This window comes from Mya arenaria, chromosome 2 (assembly GCF_026914265.1).
Source record: "Mya arenaria isolate MELC-2E11 chromosome 2, ASM2691426v1".
NCBI lineage: Eukaryota > Metazoa > Mollusca > Bivalvia > Myida > Myidae > Mya > Mya arenaria.
This window is the reverse complement of record NC_069123.1, coordinates 39,144,941-39,170,639: the sequence shown is the minus strand read 5'-3', so window position 1 is coordinate 39,170,639 and position 25,699 is coordinate 39,144,941. Positions and strand designations below refer to the sequence as shown.

Genomic DNA, 25,699 nt, shown 5'->3' with positions numbered 1-25,699 from the left:
GTACCAGTATGTAAGTTTTAAACCCTGCATGTACCAGTATGTAGGTTTCAAGACCCTGTATGTACTAGTATGTAGGTTTAAAGACACTGTATGTAACAGTGTGTTGGTTAAAAGACACTTAATGTACCAGTATGTAAGTTTAAAACCCTGCATGTACTAGTATGTAGGTTTAAGGACCCTTTATGTACCAGTATGTAAGTTCTAAACCCTTCATGTACCAGTATGTAGGTTTAAAGACCCTGTATGTACCAGTATGTAGGTTTAAAGACACTTCATGTACCTGTGTGTTGGTTTAAAGACACTTCATGTACCTGTGTGTTGGTTTAAAGACACTTCATGTACCAGTATGTAGGTTTAAAGACACTGCATGTACCAGTATGTAGGTTTAAAGACACTGTATGTACCAGTATGTTGGTTTAAAGACACTTCATGTACCAGTGTGTTGGTTTAAAGACACTTCATGTACCTGTGTGTTGGTTTAAAGACACTGTATGTACCAGTATGTAGGTTTAAAGACACTGCATGTACCAGTATGTAGGTTTAAAGACACTGTATGTACCAGTATGTTGGTTTAAAGACACTTCATGTACCAGTGTGTTCGTTTAAAAGACACTTCATGTACCAGTATGTTCGTTTAAAGACACTTCATGTACCAGTGTGTTCGTTTAAAGACACTTCATGAACCAGTGTGTTGGTTAAAAGACACTTCATGTACCAGTGTGTTGGTTAAAAGACACTTCATGTACCAGTGTGTTGGTTAAAAGACACTTCATGTACCAGTGTGTTGGTTTAAAGACACTGCATGTACCAGTGTGTTGGTTTAAAGACACCGAATGTACCAATGTGTAGGTTAAAAGACACTTCATGTACCAGTGTGTTGGTTAAAAGACACTTCATGTACCAGTATGTAGGTTTAAAGACACTGCATGTACTAGTATGAAGGTTTAAAGACACTGCATGTACCAGTATGTAGGTTTAAAGACACTGTATGTACCAATGTGTAGGTTAAAAGACACTTCATGTACCAGTATGTAGGTTTAAAGACACTGTATGTACCAATGTGTTGGTTAAAAGACACTTCATGTACCAATATGTAGGTTAAAAGACACTGCATGTACCAGTATGTAGGTTTAAAGACACTGCATGTACCAGTATGTTGGTTGAAAGACACTGTATGTACCAGTATGTAGGTTTAAAGACACTGGATGTACCAATGTGTTGGTTAAAAGACACTTCATGTACCAGTATGTAGGTTAAAAGACACTGCATGTACCACTATGTAGGTTAAAAGACACTGCATGTACCAGTATGTAGGTTTAAAGACACTGTATGTACCAGTATGTAGGTTAAAAGACACTGCATGTACCAGTATGTTCGTTTAAAGACACTGCATGTACCAGTATGTAGGTTAAAAGACACTGCATGTACCAGTATGTAGGTTTAAAGACACTTCATGTACCAGTATGTAGGTTTAAAGACACTTCATGTACCAATGTGTTGGTTAAAAGACACTGCATGTACCAGTATGTAGGTTAAAAGACACTTCATGTACCAGTATGTTGGTTTAAAGACACTGCATGTACCAGTATGTAGGTTTAAAGACACTTCATGTACCAATGTGTTGGTTAAAAGACACTGCATGTACCAGTATGTAGGTTTAAAGACACTGCATGTACCAGTATGTTGGTTTAAAGACACTGCATGTACCAGTATGTAGGTTTAAAGACACTTCATGTACCAGTTTGTAGGTTTAAAGACACTGCATGTACCAGTATGTTGGTTTAAAGACACTTCATGTACCAGTATGTAGGTTTAAAGACACCGCATGTACCAGTATGTAGGTTTAAAGACACTGTATGTACCAGTGTGTTGGTTAAAAGACACTTCATGTACCAGTATGTAGGTTAAAAGACACTTCATGTACCAGTATGTAGGTTAAAGACACTGCATGTACCAGTATGTAGGTTTAAAGACACTGTATGTACCAATATGTAGGTGAAAGACACTGTATATACCAATATGTAGGTTTAAAGACACTGTATGTACCAGTGTGTTGGTTAAAAGACACTGCATGTACCAGTATGTAGGTTAAAAGACACTTCATGTACCAGTATGTAGGTTAAAAGACACTGCATGTACCAGTATGTAGGTTAAAAGACACTGCATGTACCAGTATGTAGGTTTAAAGACACTGCATGTACCAATATGTAGGTTTAAAGACACTTTATGTACCTGTATGTTGGTTAAAAGACACTTCATGTACCAGTATGTAGGTTAAAAGACACTGCATGTACCAGTATGTAGGTTAAAAGACACTGCATGTACCAGTATGTAGGTTTAAAGACACTGCATGTACCAGTATGTTGGTTAAAAGACACTTCATGTACCAGTATGTAGGTTAAAAGACACTGCATGTACCAGTATGTAAGTTAAAAGACACTGCATGTACCAGTATGTAGGTTTAAAGACACTGCATGTACCAATATGTAGGTTTAAAGACACTTTATGTACCAGTATGTTGGTTAAAAGACACTGCATGTAACAGTATGTAGGTTAAAAGACACTGCATGTACCAGTGTGTTGGCTAAAAGACACTGCATGTACTAGTATGTAGGTTTAAAGACACTGTATGTACCAATATGTAGGTTTAAAGACACTGTATGTACCAATATGTAGGTTAAAAGACACTGCATGTACCAGTGTGTTGGCTAAAAGACACTGCATGTACCAGTATGTAGGTTTAAAGACACTGTATGTACCAATATGTAGGTTTAAAGACACTGTATGTACCAATATGTAGGTTTAAAGACACTGTATGTACCAATATGTAGGTTTAAAGACACTGTATGTACCAATATGTAGGTTTAAAGACACTGTATGTACCAGTGTGTTGGTTAAAAGACACTGCATGTACCAGTATGTAGGTTAAAAGACACTGCATGTACCAGTATGTAGGTTTAAAGACACTGCATGTACTAGTATGTAGGTTAAAAGACACTGCATGTACCAGTGTGTTGGCTAAAAGACACTGCATGTACTAGTATGTAGGTTTAAAGACACTGTATGTACCAATATGTAGGTTTAAAGACACTGTATGTACCAGTGTGTAGGTTTTAAGACACTGTATGTACCAGTATGTAGGTTAAAAGACACTGCATGTACCAGTATGTAGGTTTAATGACACTGTATGTACCAGTATGTTGGTTTAAAGACACTGCATGTACCAGTATGTAGGTTTAAAGACACTGCATGTACCAGTATGTAGGTTTTAGGACACTGTATGTACCAGTATGTAGGTTTAAAGACACTGTATGTACCAGTGTGTAGGTTTTAAGACACTTCATGTACCAGTATGTAGGTTAAAAGACACTGCATGTACCAGTATGTAGGTTAAAAGACACTGCATGTACCAGTATGTAGGTTTAAAGACACTGCATGTACCAGTATGTAGGTTTTAAGACACTGTATGTACCAGTATGTTGGTTAAAAGACACTGCATGTACCAGTATGTAGGTTTAAACACACTGTATGTACCAGTATGTAGGTTTAAAGACACTCTTGTTTTCATGTGTTTGTGACAATACCCAAACAATTAAAACAGAAATGTATATGTAGTTGTAATCCTGATGTTTGCGGCAATACCAAAACAATAGAAACAGACAATATATAATTATGTGGTTGTTACTGTGGTGTTTGCTTCACTAGAAAACAACTTACAGAGGTGAGTATGGGCTTTCTCTGAGATAATAACGCAATCCAGCTGTGCCCAATTGGAGGGAATCAATATCTCTAGCCTGAAAGTGAATTAAAACATGTCATTTTTAATCACTTTAATGTAAGAAAACTGCATAGCTTTTCAAGGATATTCAAAATCAACAAAAGTACCATGTAACAAGCACTTAAAACCCCAGTATCACTGAGCTTTGCTAGCAATAACCAGTATTGTTTCAATAGAAAGAATATTTTTAAATGTGCATAATTATCTAATTGGCCCTTTATCACTTGTACAGAAATTTTTGGATACCCTAAGCTTTCAGGGTATAACTTGCCCTCTTTCTATTTTTCAAATTTCATTGAAATCCCATCAATCATTAAAGTTTCATGGAAATCCCATCAATCATTAAAGTTCTATTAAAATCCCATTATTTATGAAAGTTTCATTGAAATCCCATCAATTATTAAAGTTTCGTTAAAATCCCATCAGCCATGAAAGTTTCATTTAAATCCCATCAATCATTAAAGTTTTGTTAAAATCCCATCAGCCATGAAAGTTTCATTTAAATCCCATCAATCATTAAAGTTTCAATGAAATCCCATTAGCCATTAAAATTTCATTGAAATCTCATCAGTCATTTTAAAGGTAATATCTGGACAAAGTGGCAACTATATTCTCTCCCTTCAGAAGTATAAAATGTCATGCATAATCTTTTAATGTCACTCTATCAACATGTTAAGTTTCATTTCTCAATGTACTGGCAAATGTAGTTAATTTATAGAGTTCAATTATTTGAATTTCTTCAAAGCTATTTTAATGCCAACCACTCAATGTATGTCAAGGTCATTGCTCTTTGACAACAAAGTAACCACTATACATGAACTAGAACTCCATGAGTTGGATGTATCGCCTGACAAATTATTTACTGTCAACATTATAGCTGTTGGATTGGCATTTTATTCATTTATAGACATTGATGTTGCCATATAAATTTCAAGTGTAGGTGGGATTTGAACTGAAGGTAAAAACGTTAAGTCGGACAAAAATTAACAACAAAAATTATTCAAGGGCTATAATTCTAAAATATTGAAGCAAGACTTATGGATCTTGTGCACTGCACTTGCCTTCAATGAGATCTATCTACCTATTAAGTTTAAGGTTGATACCTCATATAGTTTACAATATATATGCCCCTACCAAAATTTAAGCTTGAAAATAAACAAAGGGCAACAACTCTAAACATATAGATGCACGAGATCTCGCACACAGCACTTGCCCTCAATAAGATCTATCTAGCTACATGTATGAACGCCACCGACAAAAGCAACCCCTATGTCGCCTTTTCAGGCGACACAACAACAATGTGTCTAAATTAGTTTAATAATATCATCTTATTAAACTTATTTTAGTCTTGAACTATCAGAAGAAATCCACTCACTTGAATTCTGACAACGTTGGTTCCCTCCTGAGAGTTTTCAGGAATAGTTTCAGTGTAGTTAAGTCGGTCAAACGTAGGGTAGTTGTCGTTAACATCAAGAATGTGGATTGTTACTGGTACAATCATGAACAAAGCTGGGTTTTGAATGTCATATGTTTTTATCTGAAAAAAATGTTGAATTGATAACTTTAAAGGCAAGATAAATCCATAAAGAATTTCTTAACTTTCAATTCAGCATTATTCTTCCATCTTTTACATTTGGATCAAAATTGTAATATGAAACAAGCTTATCTATATTTTTATGAATTGTTTAATAAATTTGTTGCAATTTCTGTAATCATACCTTCAATAATTAATTTTTATTTAAATTCCCAGGGAAACCTAAAACCAACCTAGCGATACATATATATGCGATTGCTCAGTTATTCATATTCTTTAGGAATCCTAACCACAAATGAGCTAGTCCTATAATCTCACAGATGACCGTTTTGAAAACTTTTTAATTGAATTTACTTTTAACATGCAGATCAATAAAACTTTTTCATTGATTCATTGTACACATTGCATGGATGAATGAAAGTCAGTCTGAATTACATTCAGTATATATTGAGAATCAGTGCTCAATTGTTCAGTTTTCTCGTATTTCATTTATATAACAGCACAGAGTAATCTAATAAAAACTCTATTACATTTCTGAATCATTAGTACATATAATGTTGTGGCATTTATTTTCCAGAACACAAAAATTCATTCAAATGATACCAGGCTAATATAAGGTCAATGGATATCCAATATTCCACACATTTGTGAATCTGATAACTTATAAGGACTTCTTTATTTTTTTAAGGGTCAGACATATATTATATGCTCATATGCTCATTTTGCTATTAAAATTTGAATCATAATTTAAGGGTGGATTTTCAAAAATCTGTGTTTGTTCATAAAGTAAGTAAAATCTAGCCTTTTTTACGAGGCCATGAGAACCTATATCACTAGACCTCTCTCATAATCTAGTTAAAACTCTTGTCATACCTGCAAGTCATATCTCTGTGGCCCAATTTCATAGTCAATAAGGCTTGTGTTCTTCACTATGATTATTGGAGATGATGTATTTATTCCTATTAGGTCGAATTCTGCACTTGGGCTCACGAAGTGGCTAGTGAAGATGGCAAATCTTTCCTGAAAAATACATAGTATAATTTCAGGAGTAAGCACATGTTCATTTCTACATTGTACTTTGAGTATTTTTTTGACATGGGAAAACAAATTTTGTTAAAATTGATTTTTAAAGCACATCAAAAAAAAAAATCTAAATCTGCTATTATTTTTCAACTGCCTTACTCATTCGGCTTCATGAAGACATATGAAATTTAAAACTTATAGTAAACATATTCAACATTTTTGTTTATGTAATGAAGTGACAAACCATAAAAGAGAAAATGTGCATCACCACTTGTCAGTCATTTTACAGACAGAAAAGGGGATTAGCTCAACAATATTCTGAAATTTCTCAAATTTCTAAAAGGGTTTTAGAATAATGGGCGAGGCTGATGATTTGCCCAATGCCCACACTGGCTCTGCTGACAACACCAAGGCTATCTCAATACCTAGACTATCTTTTTCTTCGAAAAGGTGGCCATGCTTACTGTGTCTTTATCAGAAATGACCATTCGAGGTATATCAAGCGCCTTGCCATTTGGAGCATCTTCAGAAATGGTATAAACGTAACTGGGATTCTCAAATTTAGGTCCATTGTCGTTTACATCAACGATGAGAATGGTTACTGTGCCGATGTCAGTGCATTCAGTTCTTGTAGTGCCCACCACAAGCGGAGGACCTGAGCTAATTATCTCACAAGCCTGTAATATAATATTGTTTACAGTAACAGAAAATGTTCTCTTTTATGTGACACTGAAATATGAATAAATTTTGACCTAAGAAAGAAACAAAAAATGATACGTAACTGCTAACCTGCATAACAATGACACAATAAGGAAATAAAAATTCAGCAATAAAATGAAATCAGAATTGTACCACTCTCCCCCCCACCACCTCCCTTCCCCTTAAAAAACTTAAAAATTTATGCTGTGATGAGTTATTAATTACTTAGACGGCACCCCTCAAGTCATGTTAATGGGAATCGTAAAGTATTAAAAAAAGAAATGAAGAACTAGTTACCTCTATTTCAAGCGGCCATTCATTTCGAACTTCACCAGTGTTGAAGTCTCGAAAAGTGGGATTTTCAAGATCAATTTCAATATCGTTCTGTATGAAGGCAGGTTCTAGCGAGAAAGTCTGCATGATTTTGAACACACTTTCCACTGCAATCCCTCCTACAATCTGGCCTGCATCCAAGAAGTAAAGGTCATGGCTTACCATCTTGTTTAGAGTTATAAATTGGAACATTGTGTTTAAACATTCTATATTTAACAATGATTGTGAACAAAGTTATGAAAACTTATACTAAGTCACTCTTGTTGGCACAATGTTGCGTGAGAGTGTGGGCTTGTGTTGTGGGTGAAACGGGAGTGCCTGGAGAAAACCCACATGTCCAGCTTGGTGACCACTAACCAAACTCACATGCGCCCAGGCTGGGAATCTAACCTGGGTTGTCTTGTGCGCTACCACTTCAATAACCAGACAACCATTGCTTTTGTAACATAACACTTCCTTATGGAACCAAAAATCTAATTGATGTCATTTGCATCAATGTTTTGTCACATATAAATAGATTTGAAATCATATATTTCAAACAATAGCTATTATACATTACCTGGTAAAAACTTGTATTCGATCGATCGTAGCCCCCCCTCTGTGCTTATATCCTGATCTCTTGCTAGAATTCTAGCATTCAGCTGACTCTGCAACAGACATTGATTTATATGAATGTTTAAGTACATTTTAACGAATCAGACATGATCTTTTGAGAACAATTAGTATAGATGCAATATTCAATAACCAACTTTTAGTGTAGATCTGTCCTAGACTGTTAAAGTAATAGGACAATAAACTGAATGGAACCACTGGGGTATGTCTAAGGATAAGTGATAAACAACCCCTGGAACCAATATCACGAAAATACTCAAGTCAAATCTCAATCTTAAATAATTTTACCACAAAGCATAAAAAATAACATGATTTTACAGAAAAAATGATTTAAGACCTTAAAAACTAATATATAAAGGGAGGTAACTTATGGACAATGGATTATAGAATTATGGTTCTTGAAATTGGTACAAGAAAATATTGCCATCAATCAAAATTCCAATAAAAAATATTCATGCCTTAATAAACAGTGTAAATGGTCTTAAAAAAAAAAGCTGTCAGAAGACAGTGTGCTTGACTATGCTGTTTTGACTTAGAAGTGAATACAATAACGATGTAATATGTGCCTGTCAAAAGCAATGAAACATTTGACAAAACCAGTTTTTTAATGATTGACAGAAGAGATTCAGTTTCAACTGCTTTAATTTATTCTTTGTAACATTGACCTTGATCATAAGGGCCCAAAACACATTCCTGTGAAAATCCTCCATAAACTCTTCCTACATATCAAGTTTGGTCACAGTACGTCAATCATAACTGAAACAGTAATCTATTTTTAGCAACAGTGACCTTGACCCTAGTGGGTCAAAAGGCAATCCATGAAAGCTCTGCATAAACTTGTCCTATATACCAAGTTTGGTCACACTACGTCAACCCTTATTTGAGTTATTCAGTACTAACCATATTATTTTTTTAGCAACAGTGACCTTGACCTAGACCATAGCTCTGGGGACCCAAAACACAATCTCAGGAAAGGTCTCTAAAAACTCTTTCTATATACCAAGTTTGGTCAAAAGAATATAAAAATGTGCCTTTCAAAAGAAATTAAAATCAATTTTAAAAAAATTAAATAATTCAAGGGCCATAATTTGTATTTAAGGTTAAAAGGAGTTAAGTTTCTTGTTGCAAGATGGTCGTCAATAAATTAGCATTTTATTTAGTGCATTTAATGAAAGGTTTAGAAGTTTTTTTATTAAAATCCCAACTTGCCCTTAACTTTAACTTGCCCTCAAACTAACCTAACCTAAGTCAATCAGGGGCCATAACTTGTATTAAGGATAATATGGAGTTATGTAACCTCATTGTGTGATGGTCCTGAACAATTGTGTTAAGTATTAAGTCAATTGAATAAAGGGTATAGAAGTTATTAATAAATATCCCAACCTGCCCTAAAACTTTAACCCAAGTTCCATAGTCAATCAGGGGCCATAATTTGTATGAAAGATCATATGGAGTTATCCAACCTCATTATGTGAAGGCTCTAAACAACTGTGTGAAGTTTTAAGCCAGTTGAATGAAGGGTATTGGACTTATAAGTGAAAATCCTTACTTGCCCTAAAACTTTAACCAAAGGTTTAGAAGTTTTTTTATTAAAATCCCAACTTGCCCTTAACTTTAACTTGCCCTCAAACTAACCTAACCTAAGTCAATCAGGGGCCATAACTTGTATTAAGGATAATATGGAGTTATGTAACCTCATTGTGTGATGGTCCTGAACAATTGTGTTAAGTATTAAGTCAATTGAATAAAGGGTATAGAAGTTATTAATAAATATCCCAACCTGCCCTAAAACTTTAACCCAAGTTCCATAGTCAATCAGGGGCCATAATTTGTATGAAAGATCATATGGAGTTATCCAACCTCATTATGTGAAGGCTCTAAACAACTGTGTGAAGTTTTAAGCCAATTGAATGAAGGGTATTGGACTTATAAGTGAAAATCCTTACTTGCCCTAAAACTTTAACCAAAGGTTTAGAAGTTTTTTTATTAAAATCCCAACTTGCCCTTAACTTTAACTTGCCCTCAAACTAACCTAACCTAAGTCAATCAGGGGCCATAACTTGTATTAAGGATAATATGGAGTTATGTAACCTCATTGTGTGATGGTCCTGAACAATTGTGTTAAGTATTAAGTCAATTGAATAAAGGGTATAGAAGTTATTAATAAATATCCCAACCTGCCCTAAAACTTTAACCCAAGTTCCATAGTCAATCAGGGGCCATAATTTGTATGAAAGATCATATGGAGTTATCCAACCTCATTATGTGAAGGCTCTAAACAACTGTGTGAAGTTTTAAGCCAATTGAATGAAGGGTATTGGACTTATAAGTGAAAATCCTTACTTGCCCTAAAACTTTAACCAAAGGTTTAGAAGTTTTTTTATTAAAATCCCAACTTGCCCTTAACTTTAACTTGCCCTCAAACTAACCTAACCTAAGTCAATCAGGGGCCATAACTTGTATTAAGGATAATATGGAGTTATGTAACCTCATTGTGTGATGGTCCTGAACAATTGTGTGAAGTATTAAGTCAATTGAACGAAGGGTATTGAAGTAATTAATAAATATCCCAACATGCCCAAAAACTTAAACCTAAGTTCCATAGTCAATCAGGGGCCATAATTTGTATAAAGGATAATATGGAGTTATCTAACCTCATCATGTGATGGCCTGAACAACTGTGTGAAGTATTAAGTCAATTGAATGAAGGGTATTGGACTTTTAAGTGAAAATCCCAACTGGCCCAAAACTTTAACCGGACGCCGACGCCGACGCCGACACTGGGGCGAGTAGTATAGCCCTCCTTATTTTTCGAATAGTTGAGCTAAAAAGTTAAGACAACACTGCCATCAATTAATGCTTCAAGTACACACTAACGTGCAAAGCTTATCAAGTCTATAAAAGTTAATTCTTTTTCCAAAATACCTCATGGCCAAGTGAGGCGATTGGGATGAGATTGACGGAAGAATTCGTTACACAGTTATGGTTCTTGAAATGTGCTGCAATTCATCTTTAAATTGCCAATAATCAATCTTTTTAATTCTTAAACTTCTTTTAATACATAGTACTAAAATAAAATAAAATCCTATCAAGGGAGGCAATTTGGCTACAAAGATAAAGTTCTTGTATGACAATGATGCAATGTGATAAATTGTCGCTTTTAGTCTCATTCAATTCATTCCAAAACTTTATGTTGTGATCATTGCATTCATTTTATTTGAATAAATAATTATAAGGCCATGAATCTGACAGGCCTCGATAAATCCACTCAAAATTGCAAGTGAATATTGAGGACGTCAAGTAAAAAACCTATAAAACTCATCCACTTGGGCAAGTGAGAGTCAAATATTAATCCTTTTCTTTTCCAAAACAAAATAATTGCAAAAAAACACTTCAAGTTAAAATAATAGATGTAAACAGTGGTCAAACGCGGAAACTGTCAATTGATTACATGTTGTTCCTAAGGGAATCAAAGAAAACAACTTATCAATTATTATAATAATTAAATTATTATCATATTAATGATGAAAATTTAGGGTAGGTAAATTTTGTGCAGGGCGAGTGGAGTTGTAGAGTTTGCCATATTTATTTTTTCAGGGCCTGTCGGATATTTAAGTTATGCAACTTGTCAAAACAAATCTTAAATATATTGTATTTCAATCAAATGTAGGAAGTTTTAAGTAGATATCAATTATGGTTAAAGTTATTAATTAACAAGAGATGTTTGTCAAACATTATGCCCCCCTATGCCATGTTGTCAGGATTATATGGACAATTGAATGAAATATGCATGGACCAAAATGACAGCTGATTTATCACTGACATTGGATGCCGTTAAGGCAGTTTTAAGATTATGACCATTCAAAGTTTGAGGATAGAGTGTGTTATGACCATGACCTTTGACTCTATGACCTCAAAATCTATAGGAGTCATCAGCTGGTCACCAAAAATCTAAATGTCAAGTTTGAGGGCCATGGGTGTAGGCATTGACAAGTTATCACACAGACAAGCTTTTTTCGTTCAAGGTCACTGTAACCTTGACCTTTGACCCGATGACCCCTAAAATCATAAGGGGTCATCTACAGGTCAGACCCAACTCCAAGTCTAGTTTGAGGGCCATGGGTGCAGGCATTGTTGAATTATCACTTGTTTTAAGATTATGACCATTCAAAGTTTGAGGATAGAGTGTGTTATGACCATGACCTTTGACTCTATGACCTCAAAATCTATAGGAGTCATCAGCTGGTCATCAAAAATCAAAATGTCAAGTTTGAGGGCCATGGGTGTAGGCATTGACAAGTTATCACACAGACAAGCTTTTTTCGTTCAAGGTCACTGTAACCTTGGCCTTTGACCCGATGACCCCTAAAATCATAAGGGGTCATCTACAGGTCAGACTCAACTCCAAGTCAAGTTTGAGGGCCATGGGTGCAGGCATTGTTGAATTATAACTTGAAACATTTCCACATTCAAGGTCACTGTGAACTTGAACTTTGATCCAATGACTCCTAAAATCAATCAGGGTCATCTCCTGGTCAGGCCCAACTTTTATGTCAAGTTTGATGATCATAGGTTCAGACATTGTTGAGATATCACTGGGAGAAGATTTGTTAACTTTTTTGTGTTTAAGATTACTGTGACCTTGACCTTGGCTGGATGACCCCAAAGTCAAGAGAGGTCATCTCCTGGCCAGGCCCAACCTTCATGTCAAGTTTGATGACAAAAGGTCCAGGAATTGTCGAGTTTGCTTTCAAGGTCACTGTGACCTTATCTTTGACCACTAAAATCAATAGGGGTCATCTACTGGTCAGGCCCAACCTCTAAGTCAAGTTTGAGATCCATGGGTGCAGGCATTGTTGAGTTATCACTCGGACAACCTTTTATCATTCAAAGTCACTGTGACTTTGACCTTTGGCCCAATGACCCCTAAAATCAATAGGGGCCATCTACTGGTCAGGCCCAACCTCCAAGTCAAGTTTGATGGCCATGGGTGCAGGCATTGTCGAGTTATTACTCGGACAACCTTTTACCATTCAAGGTCACTGTGACCTTGACCTTTGGCCAGATGAGCCCTAAAATCAATATGATTCATCTACTGGTCAGGCCCAACTTCCAAGTTTGATGACCAAAGGTGCAGGCATTGTTGAGTTATCACTCAGACAAGCTTAAAAATTATTTTACCATTAAAGGTCACTGTGACCTTGACCTTTGACTTGATGAGCCCCAAAATCAATAGGGGTCATCTACTGGTCAGGCCCAACTTTCATGTCAAGTTTGATGACCATACATCCATGAATTGTTGAGTTATCACTCGGACAAGCTTTGGTCTACCGATGGATGGACGGACCGACCGACCGACCTACCGACCGACATGTGCAAAGCAATATACCGTTCTTCTTCGAAGGGGGGCATAATAAAAATTAAAACATATGGACAGCCAGTGAGTGTAATATAATTCAAATTTTAAATTGTAAATTCCACCAAAACTCCCTGTATTGTTTCAATACACTACAAACTACACGACTGTTGAAGATTTTGCTTATCGCCACAATTTTTTGTTACCATAAATTTTTATCTGCTTAAACAAATTTTCAATATCGCAGGAAATATGCTGAGTGCATTTTTTTCAGAAGTAGTATGCAGTAGCAGAATATATCCTTGCAATGACGCAATCTCTCCTGCAGTGGTTGGTAGTGCTTCTCATTAACACCAAGAATAACAAGAGCTGTCATAGAGACAGCGCGCTCTACTATTCCGGCGCTTTTCAGTGTAAGGATTTAAAAGTTTTGGCGAAACATGCATGGATCATTGTTAGATTAGATTTCAATGCAATAAATGATGTGATGAGATATTAACATAAATGTGGATACATGCAAAATTTTAACCAGATTTTTTAAGTCTAATAATAAAGGGCCATTATTTGCAAAATACAGTTATCTAACTTGGTTATTCAATTAGGTTGGGTGGTTGAATACCATTGTATAAAGTCTCAATGCAATACCTCAAGTAGTTGCTGAGAAATTAACCTATGTGTGCTTGCATGCAAAACCTTAACCAAGGTGTGACGCCAACGCCGACGCTTGGGTGAGTAGTATAGCTCTTCATATTCTTCAAATAATCAAGCTAAAAAGACAGAACAATTGATTTAATGATAAGCATGTTGATAGGAGGACCCAAATTGGAGTGCTTACTTTATTGTATCTATCCGTGATTGTTATTCTCTGAGGCAGCTCCACCCAGATTGGGGGAATGTCCTGTATGTCCAAAACTTCCACCACCACGGAAAGGGTGCCATTGTTTTTACCATCCTGACAATTGAAAAGTGTTCAATAAACTAAAGTAAAGCAGACATTGTTTTTGTCAACCCATATCTATTACAATGAAACAACATTATAACAAGATTAAAAGTACATACAGATCTTAACGCTGAATATGAAAAATATTTGGATTCTTCATTGTTCTGTGCATTTTTATTTTTTTTATTTATTTTAATGCAAATATTACACGTTGTTCTATGACATGATTTTCAACCCTATTTTGTTCAAAATTTCTTTCAATTTAAAGAAGCACTCTTACCCCCAAATAAGATTTACCAGAATTATTACAATTGTTTAAATATACCGAAAACGATGAATAAATGTCGAAAACAGTGGTGTTTATAAAGGATACTGTAATTCACCTTAGAATTCGGACACCCCCAATTATTTTCAAAAATAATTCATTTTGCGTACCTAATTTTCGGAAAGGTAATATTTTCCATAGATGCATTATTTAGTAAGTACTTAATGGTTCATCACTCAAAATGCATGTTTGAAATACATGTGCGTGTATTGATTTTGAATAAGAGTGTCACTTTAAGATATCTATTAAACCAAAAAAGATAAATTTCTATCCAATTTGTTTAATTCCAAAATGCATTTAACAATAGTGAAAGAAATATATGTTACCATAGCAACCATGGAAACTTGAAATTTGTCTGAATCTTCAAAGTTCACAGCTTTGTAAACAAAGAGGTCGAAGGCCGCTTGCCCTGTTGAGACAGTGTTACCGTGTTGCTTAAGTTTAAACGTATCTGTGCAATCCGTGTCACCCTGAAACATTCATGTACATCCGGATAAATTCACAACACAAGTCATGTCACAAAACATGCCATAAAACCTGTTATTTTTAATCTGAGTTCCAATGCTCAAGTTTTATGACAAGCTGTGTTTTGGAGTGTCTGGGCAGTTATAAAGCAAATATCTATCAGCGAGATGTCATTTAATTTGCTTCAAACAGTGCAAAGTGTGAAAAAAATAACCACTAGATTTACTGAGTAGTATTTACTTCAAGCCTATCTGACTTGTTTTATATAATTTATATTGATTTCGGTAGGATTCGATTAAAAAGAAAAGAAAACCAGTCCATGAAATGAGCTATGAACTTACAACATTTGAACTGCAGCCAATAACAATAGCTTCAGGGTATCTGCGAGGAGGGGTCATAAGATTGTCCACGTCACGAACAATGAGATTTTCTATCAATAGTCTGCCATTGGGATCCGTAATAACTTCATTCTGAAAATAGAAAATGACTGATTATCATTTATATATATGTCAAATAAAACATTCACACCATAGCCTTTCTGCTATAACTGGTGCCATACATCACAACAGCATGATGAACTGAAATTTTGCCTTTTCCCAAATTTAAATTATTTAATGCAGGTATTAGTAAAAAAGGGTATAGAAGGGTATAGAAGATATTAGTTAAAATCGCAACTTGCCCTAAATTTTTAACCTGACGCAATGTGCCCTAGAACTTGACCCTAAGTTCTTAAGTCAATCAGGGGCTATAATTTGTATATAGGATAATATTGAGTTATGTAACCACATTATGTGATGGTCCTGAACAACAATGTGAAGAATAAAGTGATTTGAATGAAGGGTATTTGAGTTATAAGTGAAAATGCCAACTTGCCCAAACTTTGCGTTAAAACTTTAACCAGACGCGGATGCTTCCTTATTCTTCGAATAGTCAAACTTAAAACAGGGTCAGTGTGTTTATCTCATCTTTTACTGTGATATATAGTTTTCGATATTAATATGGCACTAATACATGTAAAAAGTGAAGAGTAATATTTTCCTACAAATAACACAAAGTAAGATATTATAAATATTGTACTCTTCAAAACTGCAACAAAGATAAAGAAAGAGTTTTCTGATCGGAATTATTGTTATACATGTATATATTTAAAAGTAAAAGAAATAATAAATGTGAGAATGATACTAAAATATTCTGGATCTGGACTGACCTATTCAGTACATCAAGTATATACTCAAATATTGTAAAAAATCTGCGGACGACTTACTTCTCTTAATGTCACAGATAGCGATCCATTTATGAATACCGGTTTCTCATCGTTAATGTTGACAACAATCACTGTCGACTCTTGTCGAGAATACTGAAATTAGAAAAAGGTTTAAAAAATCACTTCTAGAAATTACAGGAAAAAAAAGGGATATCATTTTTTTTTATTTGCGTAAAAGTAATTATATTTGATTCTTCATTACTTTAATATATCTTAAATAATTGTAATTCAAGAATCTTTGGTCATATATTCTTAGAGTATCTACATATCATATCATCATTCAATAATAACTTAATTAATATAGCATACTGTCAGAATATCATAACATAATTGATTTATAAATCAACAGGATCGCCACAAAGCAAATTCCAACACTCACTTGATTTTTATCTCAGTCAAACAAACCAATCACTTATATTAAAGCAACAGTTAAAGGCTGTGCTATAAATGTGCATATTGTAACTCATAACATGTGTACCAAGTTTCATTAAAAATATCTTGGAACAGTTCCTGAGGTACGTTATGGCCAAGGTTAAATGTACATGTATGCTTGACAACGACGTAGACAACTAAATTACACTCATCGGAAGCAGTTGGAAGTTTGACCTTCGGTATTCAAGTCAGCATAAGACAGGATTACCATCCTTTTAAGCATGAAAAACTGATGGCATGTTCAAACTCACCTTTGTGTCATCACCACGAACTTTAGCCACCATCCTCATCTTAATACCCTGCTTCTGAGATGCAGCCTGAATGAAACATTCATCATAGTGATTTCTGCTAAAGAGTTTATTGGGAATATGCAAGATCTCCACATAAATACAGTAACCTTGATCAGTTAAGCTGGCTTACATGCAGTCCATTTCTCTTTAAAAGAATTGTATTCCAGCCGTCCATATTCAATAACCTACTTATTTAAGTTTAAAGGCCTAGTTTAAGTAATGTTTGGCATGATAATCCCCTGCTGTGCATCTCCTGCTAATTGCACTGGTGTCAATAAAATGTCCAAAACTGCACAGCAGGATACTCAGATCAGGGATCTGATAAGAAGGCACCAAGCAATTAGATTAAGATCAATACACAGAGGTTGTGTACTATACACTGATTTGGGGAGGGGGATGGGGGGTTTCACTTATAGAAGGCTTAAACTAGTGTTGTTACTGGACTCTAAAACTAGCAGACTAAATGGAATCATTGAGGCATATCTAAGAATAATGAGAATAACAATAATATTATTGGATACTGGCCTTGATTGGCATTTCCTTGTAGTGTAATAGCAGACAACTGACATAACAAAATTAAAAATATTGGTACCCTTATGCACTACTAGCAAAGCTACACAAAACCTGTTCATTGCTGACAAGAATTCTGTGAAGGATTTAAAAAATCTACTTGCATAATCTTTTTGGGGAAACTTAAAATTTTACCTGCACATTTACAAACCTCATAATCCAGTTTGCTTTTGACAAAAACTTCTCCTGTCTGTTCATTAATTTGGAAGTAGTCATTATCGACTGAGAGGCTTACGTCATCACCAGTTTTAGCATTAAATCCGTAAATGATATTGTCACTTCTTCCCTGATAATTTGCTAAAAGCGTGTACACACCTGTGAAATGGTAAGAAAGGTAACAGTCTTAAAATCTGCTACGTAGATGTGATGAAGAATTATTTATAGGTGTTAACCCATACTAATGCTAGACAAACATTGCGCGGAAATCAAACACAGAAATGAAAGATTCATAATACTTGACTTATGATTATTTGAAATAAATGTATATTTGAATCGAAGATGACTTTTTTTTTATAAATAAGATGTAAAAGAAAATGTAAACATTTTTCTTTCAAGATTATTATGAGACTCCTTATGTCTTATTAAATGCTGGAATCTTTGATCAGACAAAACTACCTCTAGTGTTAATGGAGCATTAATTTGCACATTGTTTCATAAATATACATGTAACTCTTTAAAAAGTTAATACTTATGCCTACTTCCATCTGTTCCTTCATTTATTTCAAATTTATCCATGTCTCTTATCCATATGACATCTTGGCTTGCCACTGGAAAAGAAAAACAACATCAAATCAATTTATCTATGTATTCGTTATTAATTTGGACACTGAAATATTTTATTTTGTCCACAAGACAAGAGCAATTCAAGAGAACGCCTACATGTTTTCCTAAGATCAATTTTTATCTTTATAGTGAGGCATAACATAAATAAAAGTGCCGTCTGAATGAACACCAATACTTCAGTGAAACAAGTGTAACGTTTCTTCCCTAGCTAGCTCGGACACGCTACCTTAAATTAAACTACAACCCTATTCTCAGACTACATTGTCCCAAAAATTACCGGGGTAAGTATTAAATTAATAATATATACAAGTGATTAATAATGATTGCTTACAAAACCAATGATTGGAGAAATAATTATTATGGTTCAAGAATCAATGTTTAATTATCCCAAAACCAAGAACGCACAAACAGAAACACTACAACACCTATGCTATAACTTCAAACAGGACCAGCATACAAAACGCTTATAAACCAATCTCACAATATAACAGTAAAACCTGCAGTCCTAATTGTATAGCTTGTACAGGGAATCAAACCATTGACCCTGTTCTGTCTGTATCGCAATGATCCAGGCTTACTAAGAGGCCAAAAAGAAACCCCACGGATGTCCGAACTAGAAGCTGTAGCGCAATGCTTCACTTTAATTCTCCTAGCCTTCAATAGTTCAGAACCCGCCCTAAACAGTACAAAAAGATACTTCAAAGCTTCCATACATATTAACGTGATGTTTTCCCGTCAAGACATGAACGAACCATTTCTATGTCTTCCGCTGCTTTTATACCCAAACATCACGTGACCAAAAATGGAATGATCCCTTTTAACAAACCCTATGGGTGAAACCATTATATATAACTTACATTACAGACAAGGGGTGTCAAGTTCATTAATCTTTAGAAAAAGTAGAAACCATTAAGAATATAACTTATCAAGCTTATACTTAAACCATGACTTTAATATTAAAACCACAAAACATCCTAAAGAAGTAATTAAACAAACAGCAGAACTCGTAAAAAAATCAAATACTTTATTAATACACTAAAACAGAAATGTTTATTTCTGGACTGCGTGATTCCAGAAACATTACACTAGAGCCGTCCCGGACTGCCATATTCCGACCACATGAAGTACAGTATGTCCTTTGCATGGAAACTAAACAAAGAGCAATAACTAAGTAATTATTGTAGCAAGAATTATGGTTTCAGTGCAGTGCACTTCTCCTCAATATGATCTTTTTGATGAAGTTTGAAGTCAATACCACAAAGTCGTTGAACAAGAAATGAAATAAGTATGAAAATGAAGAAGGGCATAACTAAAATAATAGTACATCCAGATTTGCAGCTCCTGTGCACTGCGCTTTTTCTAAATATCTTCTATCTGAATATGAAGTTTGATGTCAATACCTCAAAGACTTTGGTTGTAATGCTCTGTACAAATAAAGTGGGAAAATTAACAAAGGGCAATATTACTAAAAAAATACTGCAGCCAGAGTTATGGTATCTGAGCACTGCATATCTTCTCAAAAATATCTATCTGAAATTTAGACACAGCTTAACCTCAACAATTGATATCTTTAAAAAAGACTAACAGTGATCAAATTGAAAACAAGCTTAAACTAGAACTCCGCGAGTCGGATGTGTCGCCTGACGAATTATTTACTGTCGACATTATAGCTGTTAGATTGGCATTTTATTCATTTATAGACAATGATGTTGCCAATTAACTTTCAAGTGTAGGTGGCATTTGAACCCTCAATCAGATATACCTACGGAATAAGTTTCAGGTTGAAACCTCCTATAGTTTACGAGATATGCCACGGACAAAACCTAAGCAAGAAAATTAACAAAGGGCAATAACTCTAAAAATATGGCAGCAAGAGTAACGGTTCTTGTGCACTGCACATGCCCTCGATGAGATCTATCTAGCTATGAAGTTTCAAGTTGATACCTCTTATATTCTTCAAGATATGCCCCGGACAAAACTTTAAGCATGAAAATTAACAAAGGGCAATAACTTTAAAACTAAGAAAGCAAGAGTTACTGTTATTGTGCACTGCACTTGCCCTCAATGAGATCTATCTAGCTATGAAGTTTCCAGTTGATACCTCTTATATTCTTCAAGATATGCCCCGGACAAAACTTTAAGCATGAAAATTAACAAAGGGCAATAACTTTAAAACTAAGAAAGCAAGAGTTACTGTTATTGTGCACTGCACTTGCCCTCAATGAGATCTATCTAGCTATGAAGTTTCAAGTTGATACCTCTTATATTCTTTAAGATATGCCCCGGACAAAATTTTCAACAAAGGGCAATAATTTTAACACTAAGAAAGCAAGAGTTACCGTTATTGTGCACTGCACTTGCCCTCCAAGAGATCTATCTACATATGAAGTTTCAAGTTGATAACTCTTATATTGTACAAGATATGCCCCGGACAAAACTTTAAGCATGAAAAATAACAAAGGGCAATAACTCTAAAAAATGTGGAAGCAAGAGCAACAATTCTTGTGCACTGCACTTGCCCTCAATTAGATCTATATACATATGAAGTTTCAAGGTGATACAACTAATAGTTTAGGAGATATACCCCGGACAAGCGAAAATGGGACACGGACGCCGCCGCCGCCACCGCCGCCGCCGACAAAAGTAACCCCTATATGTCGTCTTTTCAGGCGACACAAAAAGTGTATGAGAATGCAATATGACCTTGAACGGACTTACTTATGTTTTTGTAGAATGTTCTTTTTTGTATGACCAAATAAAGTGGCAAATCATTAGAGGATTTAAAAATATTTAGATACCTAAAACTAGAACCCTTCTGTAAATGTTGATATTTTCTTAAATATTGTCTTGAAAAAGCACAATTTTCATAAGAGTTCATTAAGCTAATGGTAACTTAACAGTTTTGTTGTTCATGTTGCATAATTTGTTGATTGAAATTATCATATGATGTTATCAATGTATTGTTAAAAGGTAAAAAAATCCATCACTGCTGTATAAATCCTGGTGCCCCAGTGGTAAAGGTTTTGGTCATCTAATTTTTACTTGACATTACTGGCATGTGCATAATGTTTCATTTGTATAACATAATGGTACTTAAGTCAAAAAGGGCAGGGTGCTAGGTCAAAAAGTACATACATGTAGATCCGTGACTGCACATATGAAGACATCAAGGCAATAGCAATAATCTGACTTAATTATTGCAATGATGAAGGGCATTAAAGTTATGTTTCCAGACATCCATGAATCTCATTCAGATAATTATTAATCAGTATTGTTTTGGGGGATTTCCAGAGGGTCTGTCTGTTAATGAGGTGCCCATCCAGGGAAGGGAAAGTGTCCTGTTCCTTTAGGACATTTTTTCTTCCTTTATTCTTGAACAATGCAAATTGACATTGAATGATCATTATTGATACATGTACATACCCAAGGTGTGGAAAGTTAGAAACACGAATGCACCGAACACATGCATGGTGAAAGGGTTGTCACCTCCCTGGTATACGCCCTGAATGGTGAGAAAAATGTGAGATTTGTTAAAACAGAACTTTTCCAAATTGATGACAACTTTACACATTTTTATACTTAATACTTTGGCAGAATTGTATGTTGTAGGCTGGAGTATAGGACTGACTGTATACATATTCAGTCGCTAGAACAATCAGCTTTCAAAGATCCTTTTTAATTATATTGACAATTCTTATAAATGTATCACTGTCTGCCATACAGTAGTCAGAAAATTGTCAGAACACCCGTTGACAGCCATGTAAGTGGAATTATTCACATTGTTCAGTCAGTACTTTTAATTATAACATGATAATAATTTTCACAAGTTTTAACTGTTTAGCCTGTTATACATAAGATATTTAATATATTGATATATATATATATAAATCATACAGTACTGTACAAACGGTTGATTTCCCACCCAAAAAGAGAAATTGACCATACATTTAATAAAACAATGTCAATAAAAAATGTTTACAGTTTGTACATGTAGATACTGATACCTGATGTACTTAGCGCAGGTGTGCAATTCCAGAATTCCAGATTTCTCGGATCAGGAAAATTGTATTCTACACCCTTTCCGAAAGCATTAAACTTTAACTCATGAAACGGTGTAAGGAAATCTATTTTTAGAAGGGACCGGTTTTCATCAAAACAAGTGTGCGACACGCGCCAACGACCCGTGAGCTATTTTTAAATGAGTTACCTGAGAAAGCAGATTTCTTTGATTGGAAATTATTATTGAGTGTCGTATTCCTCAACAAAGAATACTTATTTTTTTTTGTCCTAGCACTGTTTAAAGAACAACTTTATTTGCTTAAAACATCAAGGATATATTTTATACAGTGTCAGTTACATCTTGAAGTAGGATTTTGTCCCAGGTTTAAAAAATTATAGCGTCAAATCAGAAAATATTTTCGCTGACGTAAAATCGTTGTCAGTCTACAGGTATAATAGGCGAAGCAAATTGTTACGCTTGAAAGGTGCGCTATTTTTAAAGTCGAAAAACCGGTTTTACTGCATGTGTATACACTATACTCGGGTGGGATACTATGAGTAAAATGATATAAACTGTGTTCATTTTCTACATTTCGGATTTTTTGATATTTTGAAGAACCTTTATTCCTTACGGGTACAGTACAGTATTGTTATGATTTTCTTTCATAATTATGATATCATTTTATTAAAATCTGTCATAATTATATATTGTGCCAACTACATGCATGTATTGGTTAGAATTAATAGGAGCTAAGAACACAGCCTGGCACAGGCACCCCAGGTCCGGAGAATAGCGGGGACTTTGACTTTCGGTCCAGCAAACCCCAGGAAAAATCCCCGCACTGCGGGGAAGAACAGATGGTAAAATCCCCCACAAATGCGTCCGCACCCCAGGGACCCTAGATTAGGCCCATTCCCTGCTATATTTTTGCGAACACAAAACCACCGAATTCACCCGGCACTGCGGGGCCACCTGGAAGGTAGGAACAAGGCCCATTTCCCTGGCCATTACCGGTATTCCCCTGGATCTGGGGGGGGCCGTGGTTACATTGACTGGTGCATAATGTTTGCCATTTTCGTTTTGGTGCGGGTTCCAGAACAGAGACACTTTTTGGCATTATGCCTTCTTGGTCACAGGTGTTATAAAGTCGTATAAACAGGGAGCTGCCTCAATCAAGGTCTTTGACAATTATTTTTTTTGACTCTACGTACGATAATGCTCCAGTCAATTGTAACCAAGGCCCCCAGGTCCAGGGGTATGCCAGGGATAGCCCGCAAAATCAGCCGTGTTTTAACCTTCAAGTTGGCCCTGCAGTAACGGGTGAATGCGATGTTAATTTTGTCTTTACCCAAAAAAAGAGGGGAATGGGCCTAAACCTAGGGTCCCTTGGATGAAGGGCATTTGGCGAGGATTTTACCAGCAGTTTGTTTCGGCATGGGGCTTGGCTGAACGAGAAGTCAAAGTTCCCGCTATTTCCCAAACAAGATGGGCTGTGGTAACATTGACTGGTGCATTAGGAAACGTAATGAAGATTTCAAATGTTAAAAAAAATTCCCTAAACACCCATTATTGTAGCCTGGAAGTAGGTTATTAGTCCTGTTGTGGCTTACAGTTGTTATGCTAGAAAAAAAAGCAGAGACACATTGAGCAAGATGGACCTGTCCAGGTGCCGATCAGCCTTCTAAATTCTATGTTGTTTTGAGAGTACCTTATTTTCTTTGGGAAGCTGTTCCATTCCTGACTGGCCTCAAAGCAGAAATAATTCTTCCCTTATTTAGATGTTCTTACTGATGGCACATCTAATGTATTAAATCTGAGATTGGAATGCATCTTTAATGCTATAAGGTTTTGAACATATTCTGGTGAGATAGGGTACAGAGGCGGTAATCACGTGATACATTGTTTTGATACCAAGCATTAACAAATGGCAGCGCCCAGTGAGACGGTATGTATTTTTGTTAAGTTTCTCTCAATAATTAAAACAGTTCAATTTCGTAACATTGACCATGTTCCAGCGCCCAATTTTCCCCGTTATTTGGTACCTTTATTTTATTAGACAGTTCTGTAGTTTATTTGGAATGCGTGTCACAAGTTTTCAATCGAGGCGAAATGTGCTTCGGATATCTTAGAACCGAGCATGAATTGTCATTTATTTTTAAATGTTGTCCTTAATATACGCAATTTCGTTTACAGAGCTATTTAAAAACATTGCATGAACACCTATCGGTATGCCCTAACTTTTGTTTCCACAGCAACGTACGTATGTTTCCGAAATAATGTTACAATCATTTTTAGAACCAAGCACTTACGAAATATTGTTCGAACCAAGCACTACGTAATCTTAAACGTGTAAACGAAATTGCGTATATTAAGGACAACATTTAAAAATAAATGACAGTTCATGCTTGGTTCTAAGATTTCCGAAGCACATTTCGCCTCGATTGAAAACTTGTGACACATATTCCAAATAAACTACAGAACTGTCTAACAAAATTAAGGTACCAAATAACGGGGAAAATTGGGTGCTGGAACATGGTCGATGTTACGAAATTTAATTGTTTAATTATTGAGAGAAACTTTACAAAATACATACCGTCTCACTGGGCGCTGCCATTTGTTAATGCTTGGTATCAAAACAATGTATCACGTGATTACCGCCTCTGGGGTACAGAAATATGTGTGTTTTAATAGCTCACCATACTCTGTTTAGATGTAATGTTGGCAATTGAACTGACTTTGAAGAAGATTTTCATAAGTTGATGTGTAATCATTTGTCATAATATAAAAGGAAATTTTTAAAGGAGCTAGACACAATATGGTCCAAAAATTTGAAATATAGTGTTTCCTAAAAAAGACTAGATTTGTCAATGCGAACTAGTATAGAAGGCCGATAATACATAACTTTATCTGGCTTAAATAACAACAGCAAAAATTATTTTGCTCTCTCATAATGGTTCCAATTTAAATCATATATGGTTAAGAGTACAGATAAATATACCGATGCTATTTTTAAACTGAAGTGGAATTTACATGGGAGACAACCCTAGAAAATTTTGAATTGGAAAATTGCGCAAAAACTGATAAAATAGCAAGGTATGTAAGCAGTGTGATTCATCAGTAAGTAAGATTCAATGTGTTATACACAATGATGTCAATTTCATATAAGTTTTTGACAATTTTTCTTTTTTTGGTTGCAATTGTATCATCTGGTGTCAAAGCTGCACTCTCACAGATTGACTGTTTTAACAACTTTTTTTCTTTGAATGAGCCAAGACTGCGTGGTTACAATTGACTG

At 35.2% G+C, this 25,699-nt stretch overlaps 2 protein-coding genes across 5 annotated transcripts in view; one reads left to right on the top strand and one right to left on the bottom strand.

Moving 5' to 3' along the window:
- The window catches only part of LOC128206903 (cadherin-87A-like), a 51,130-nt gene extending 28,567 nt beyond the window's left edge, over window positions 1-22,563 (bottom strand). For both annotated transcript variants that reach the window (XM_052909639.1, XM_052909648.1), the window contains exons 1-15: window positions 22,409-22,563; window positions 21,828-21,906; window positions 18,320-18,388; window positions 17,773-17,936; window positions 17,013-17,078; window positions 16,330-16,422; window positions 15,407-15,535; window positions 14,927-15,070; window positions 14,171-14,287; window positions 7,927-8,014; window positions 7,332-7,498; window positions 6,800-7,012; window positions 6,186-6,332; window positions 5,154-5,315; window positions 3,718-3,794 (exon numbers count right to left, since the gene is read on the bottom strand). In XM_052909639.1, coding sequence (XP_052765599.1) covers window positions 3,718-3,794; window positions 5,154-5,315; window positions 6,186-6,332; window positions 6,800-7,012; window positions 7,332-7,498; window positions 7,927-8,014; window positions 14,171-14,287; window positions 14,927-15,070; window positions 15,407-15,535; window positions 16,330-16,422; window positions 17,013-17,078; window positions 17,773-17,936; window positions 18,320-18,388; window positions 21,828-21,873 — 1,682 coding nt within the window. In that variant the 5' untranslated portion in view covers window positions 21,874-21,906; window positions 22,409-22,563. The remainder of the gene's footprint in view (window positions 1-3,717; window positions 3,795-5,153; window positions 5,316-6,185; window positions 6,333-6,799; window positions 7,013-7,331; window positions 7,499-7,926; window positions 8,015-14,170; window positions 14,288-14,926; window positions 15,071-15,406; window positions 15,536-16,329; window positions 16,423-17,012; window positions 17,079-17,772; window positions 17,937-18,319; window positions 18,389-21,827; window positions 21,907-22,408) is intronic.
- A 323-nt stretch (window positions 22,564-22,886) lies between these two features.
- The window catches only part of LOC128209023 (cadherin-23-like), a 55,458-nt gene continuing 52,645 nt past the window's right edge, over window positions 22,887-25,699 (top strand). For 2 of the 3 annotated variants that reach the window (XM_052912842.1, XM_052912823.1), the window contains exon 1: window positions 22,892-23,037. The gene's annotated coding sequence lies outside the window, so the exon portion shown is untranslated. Of the gene's footprint in view, window positions 23,038-25,699 lie in introns of all 3 variants that reach the window. The other variant, XM_052912833.1, reaches the window with a different exon arrangement.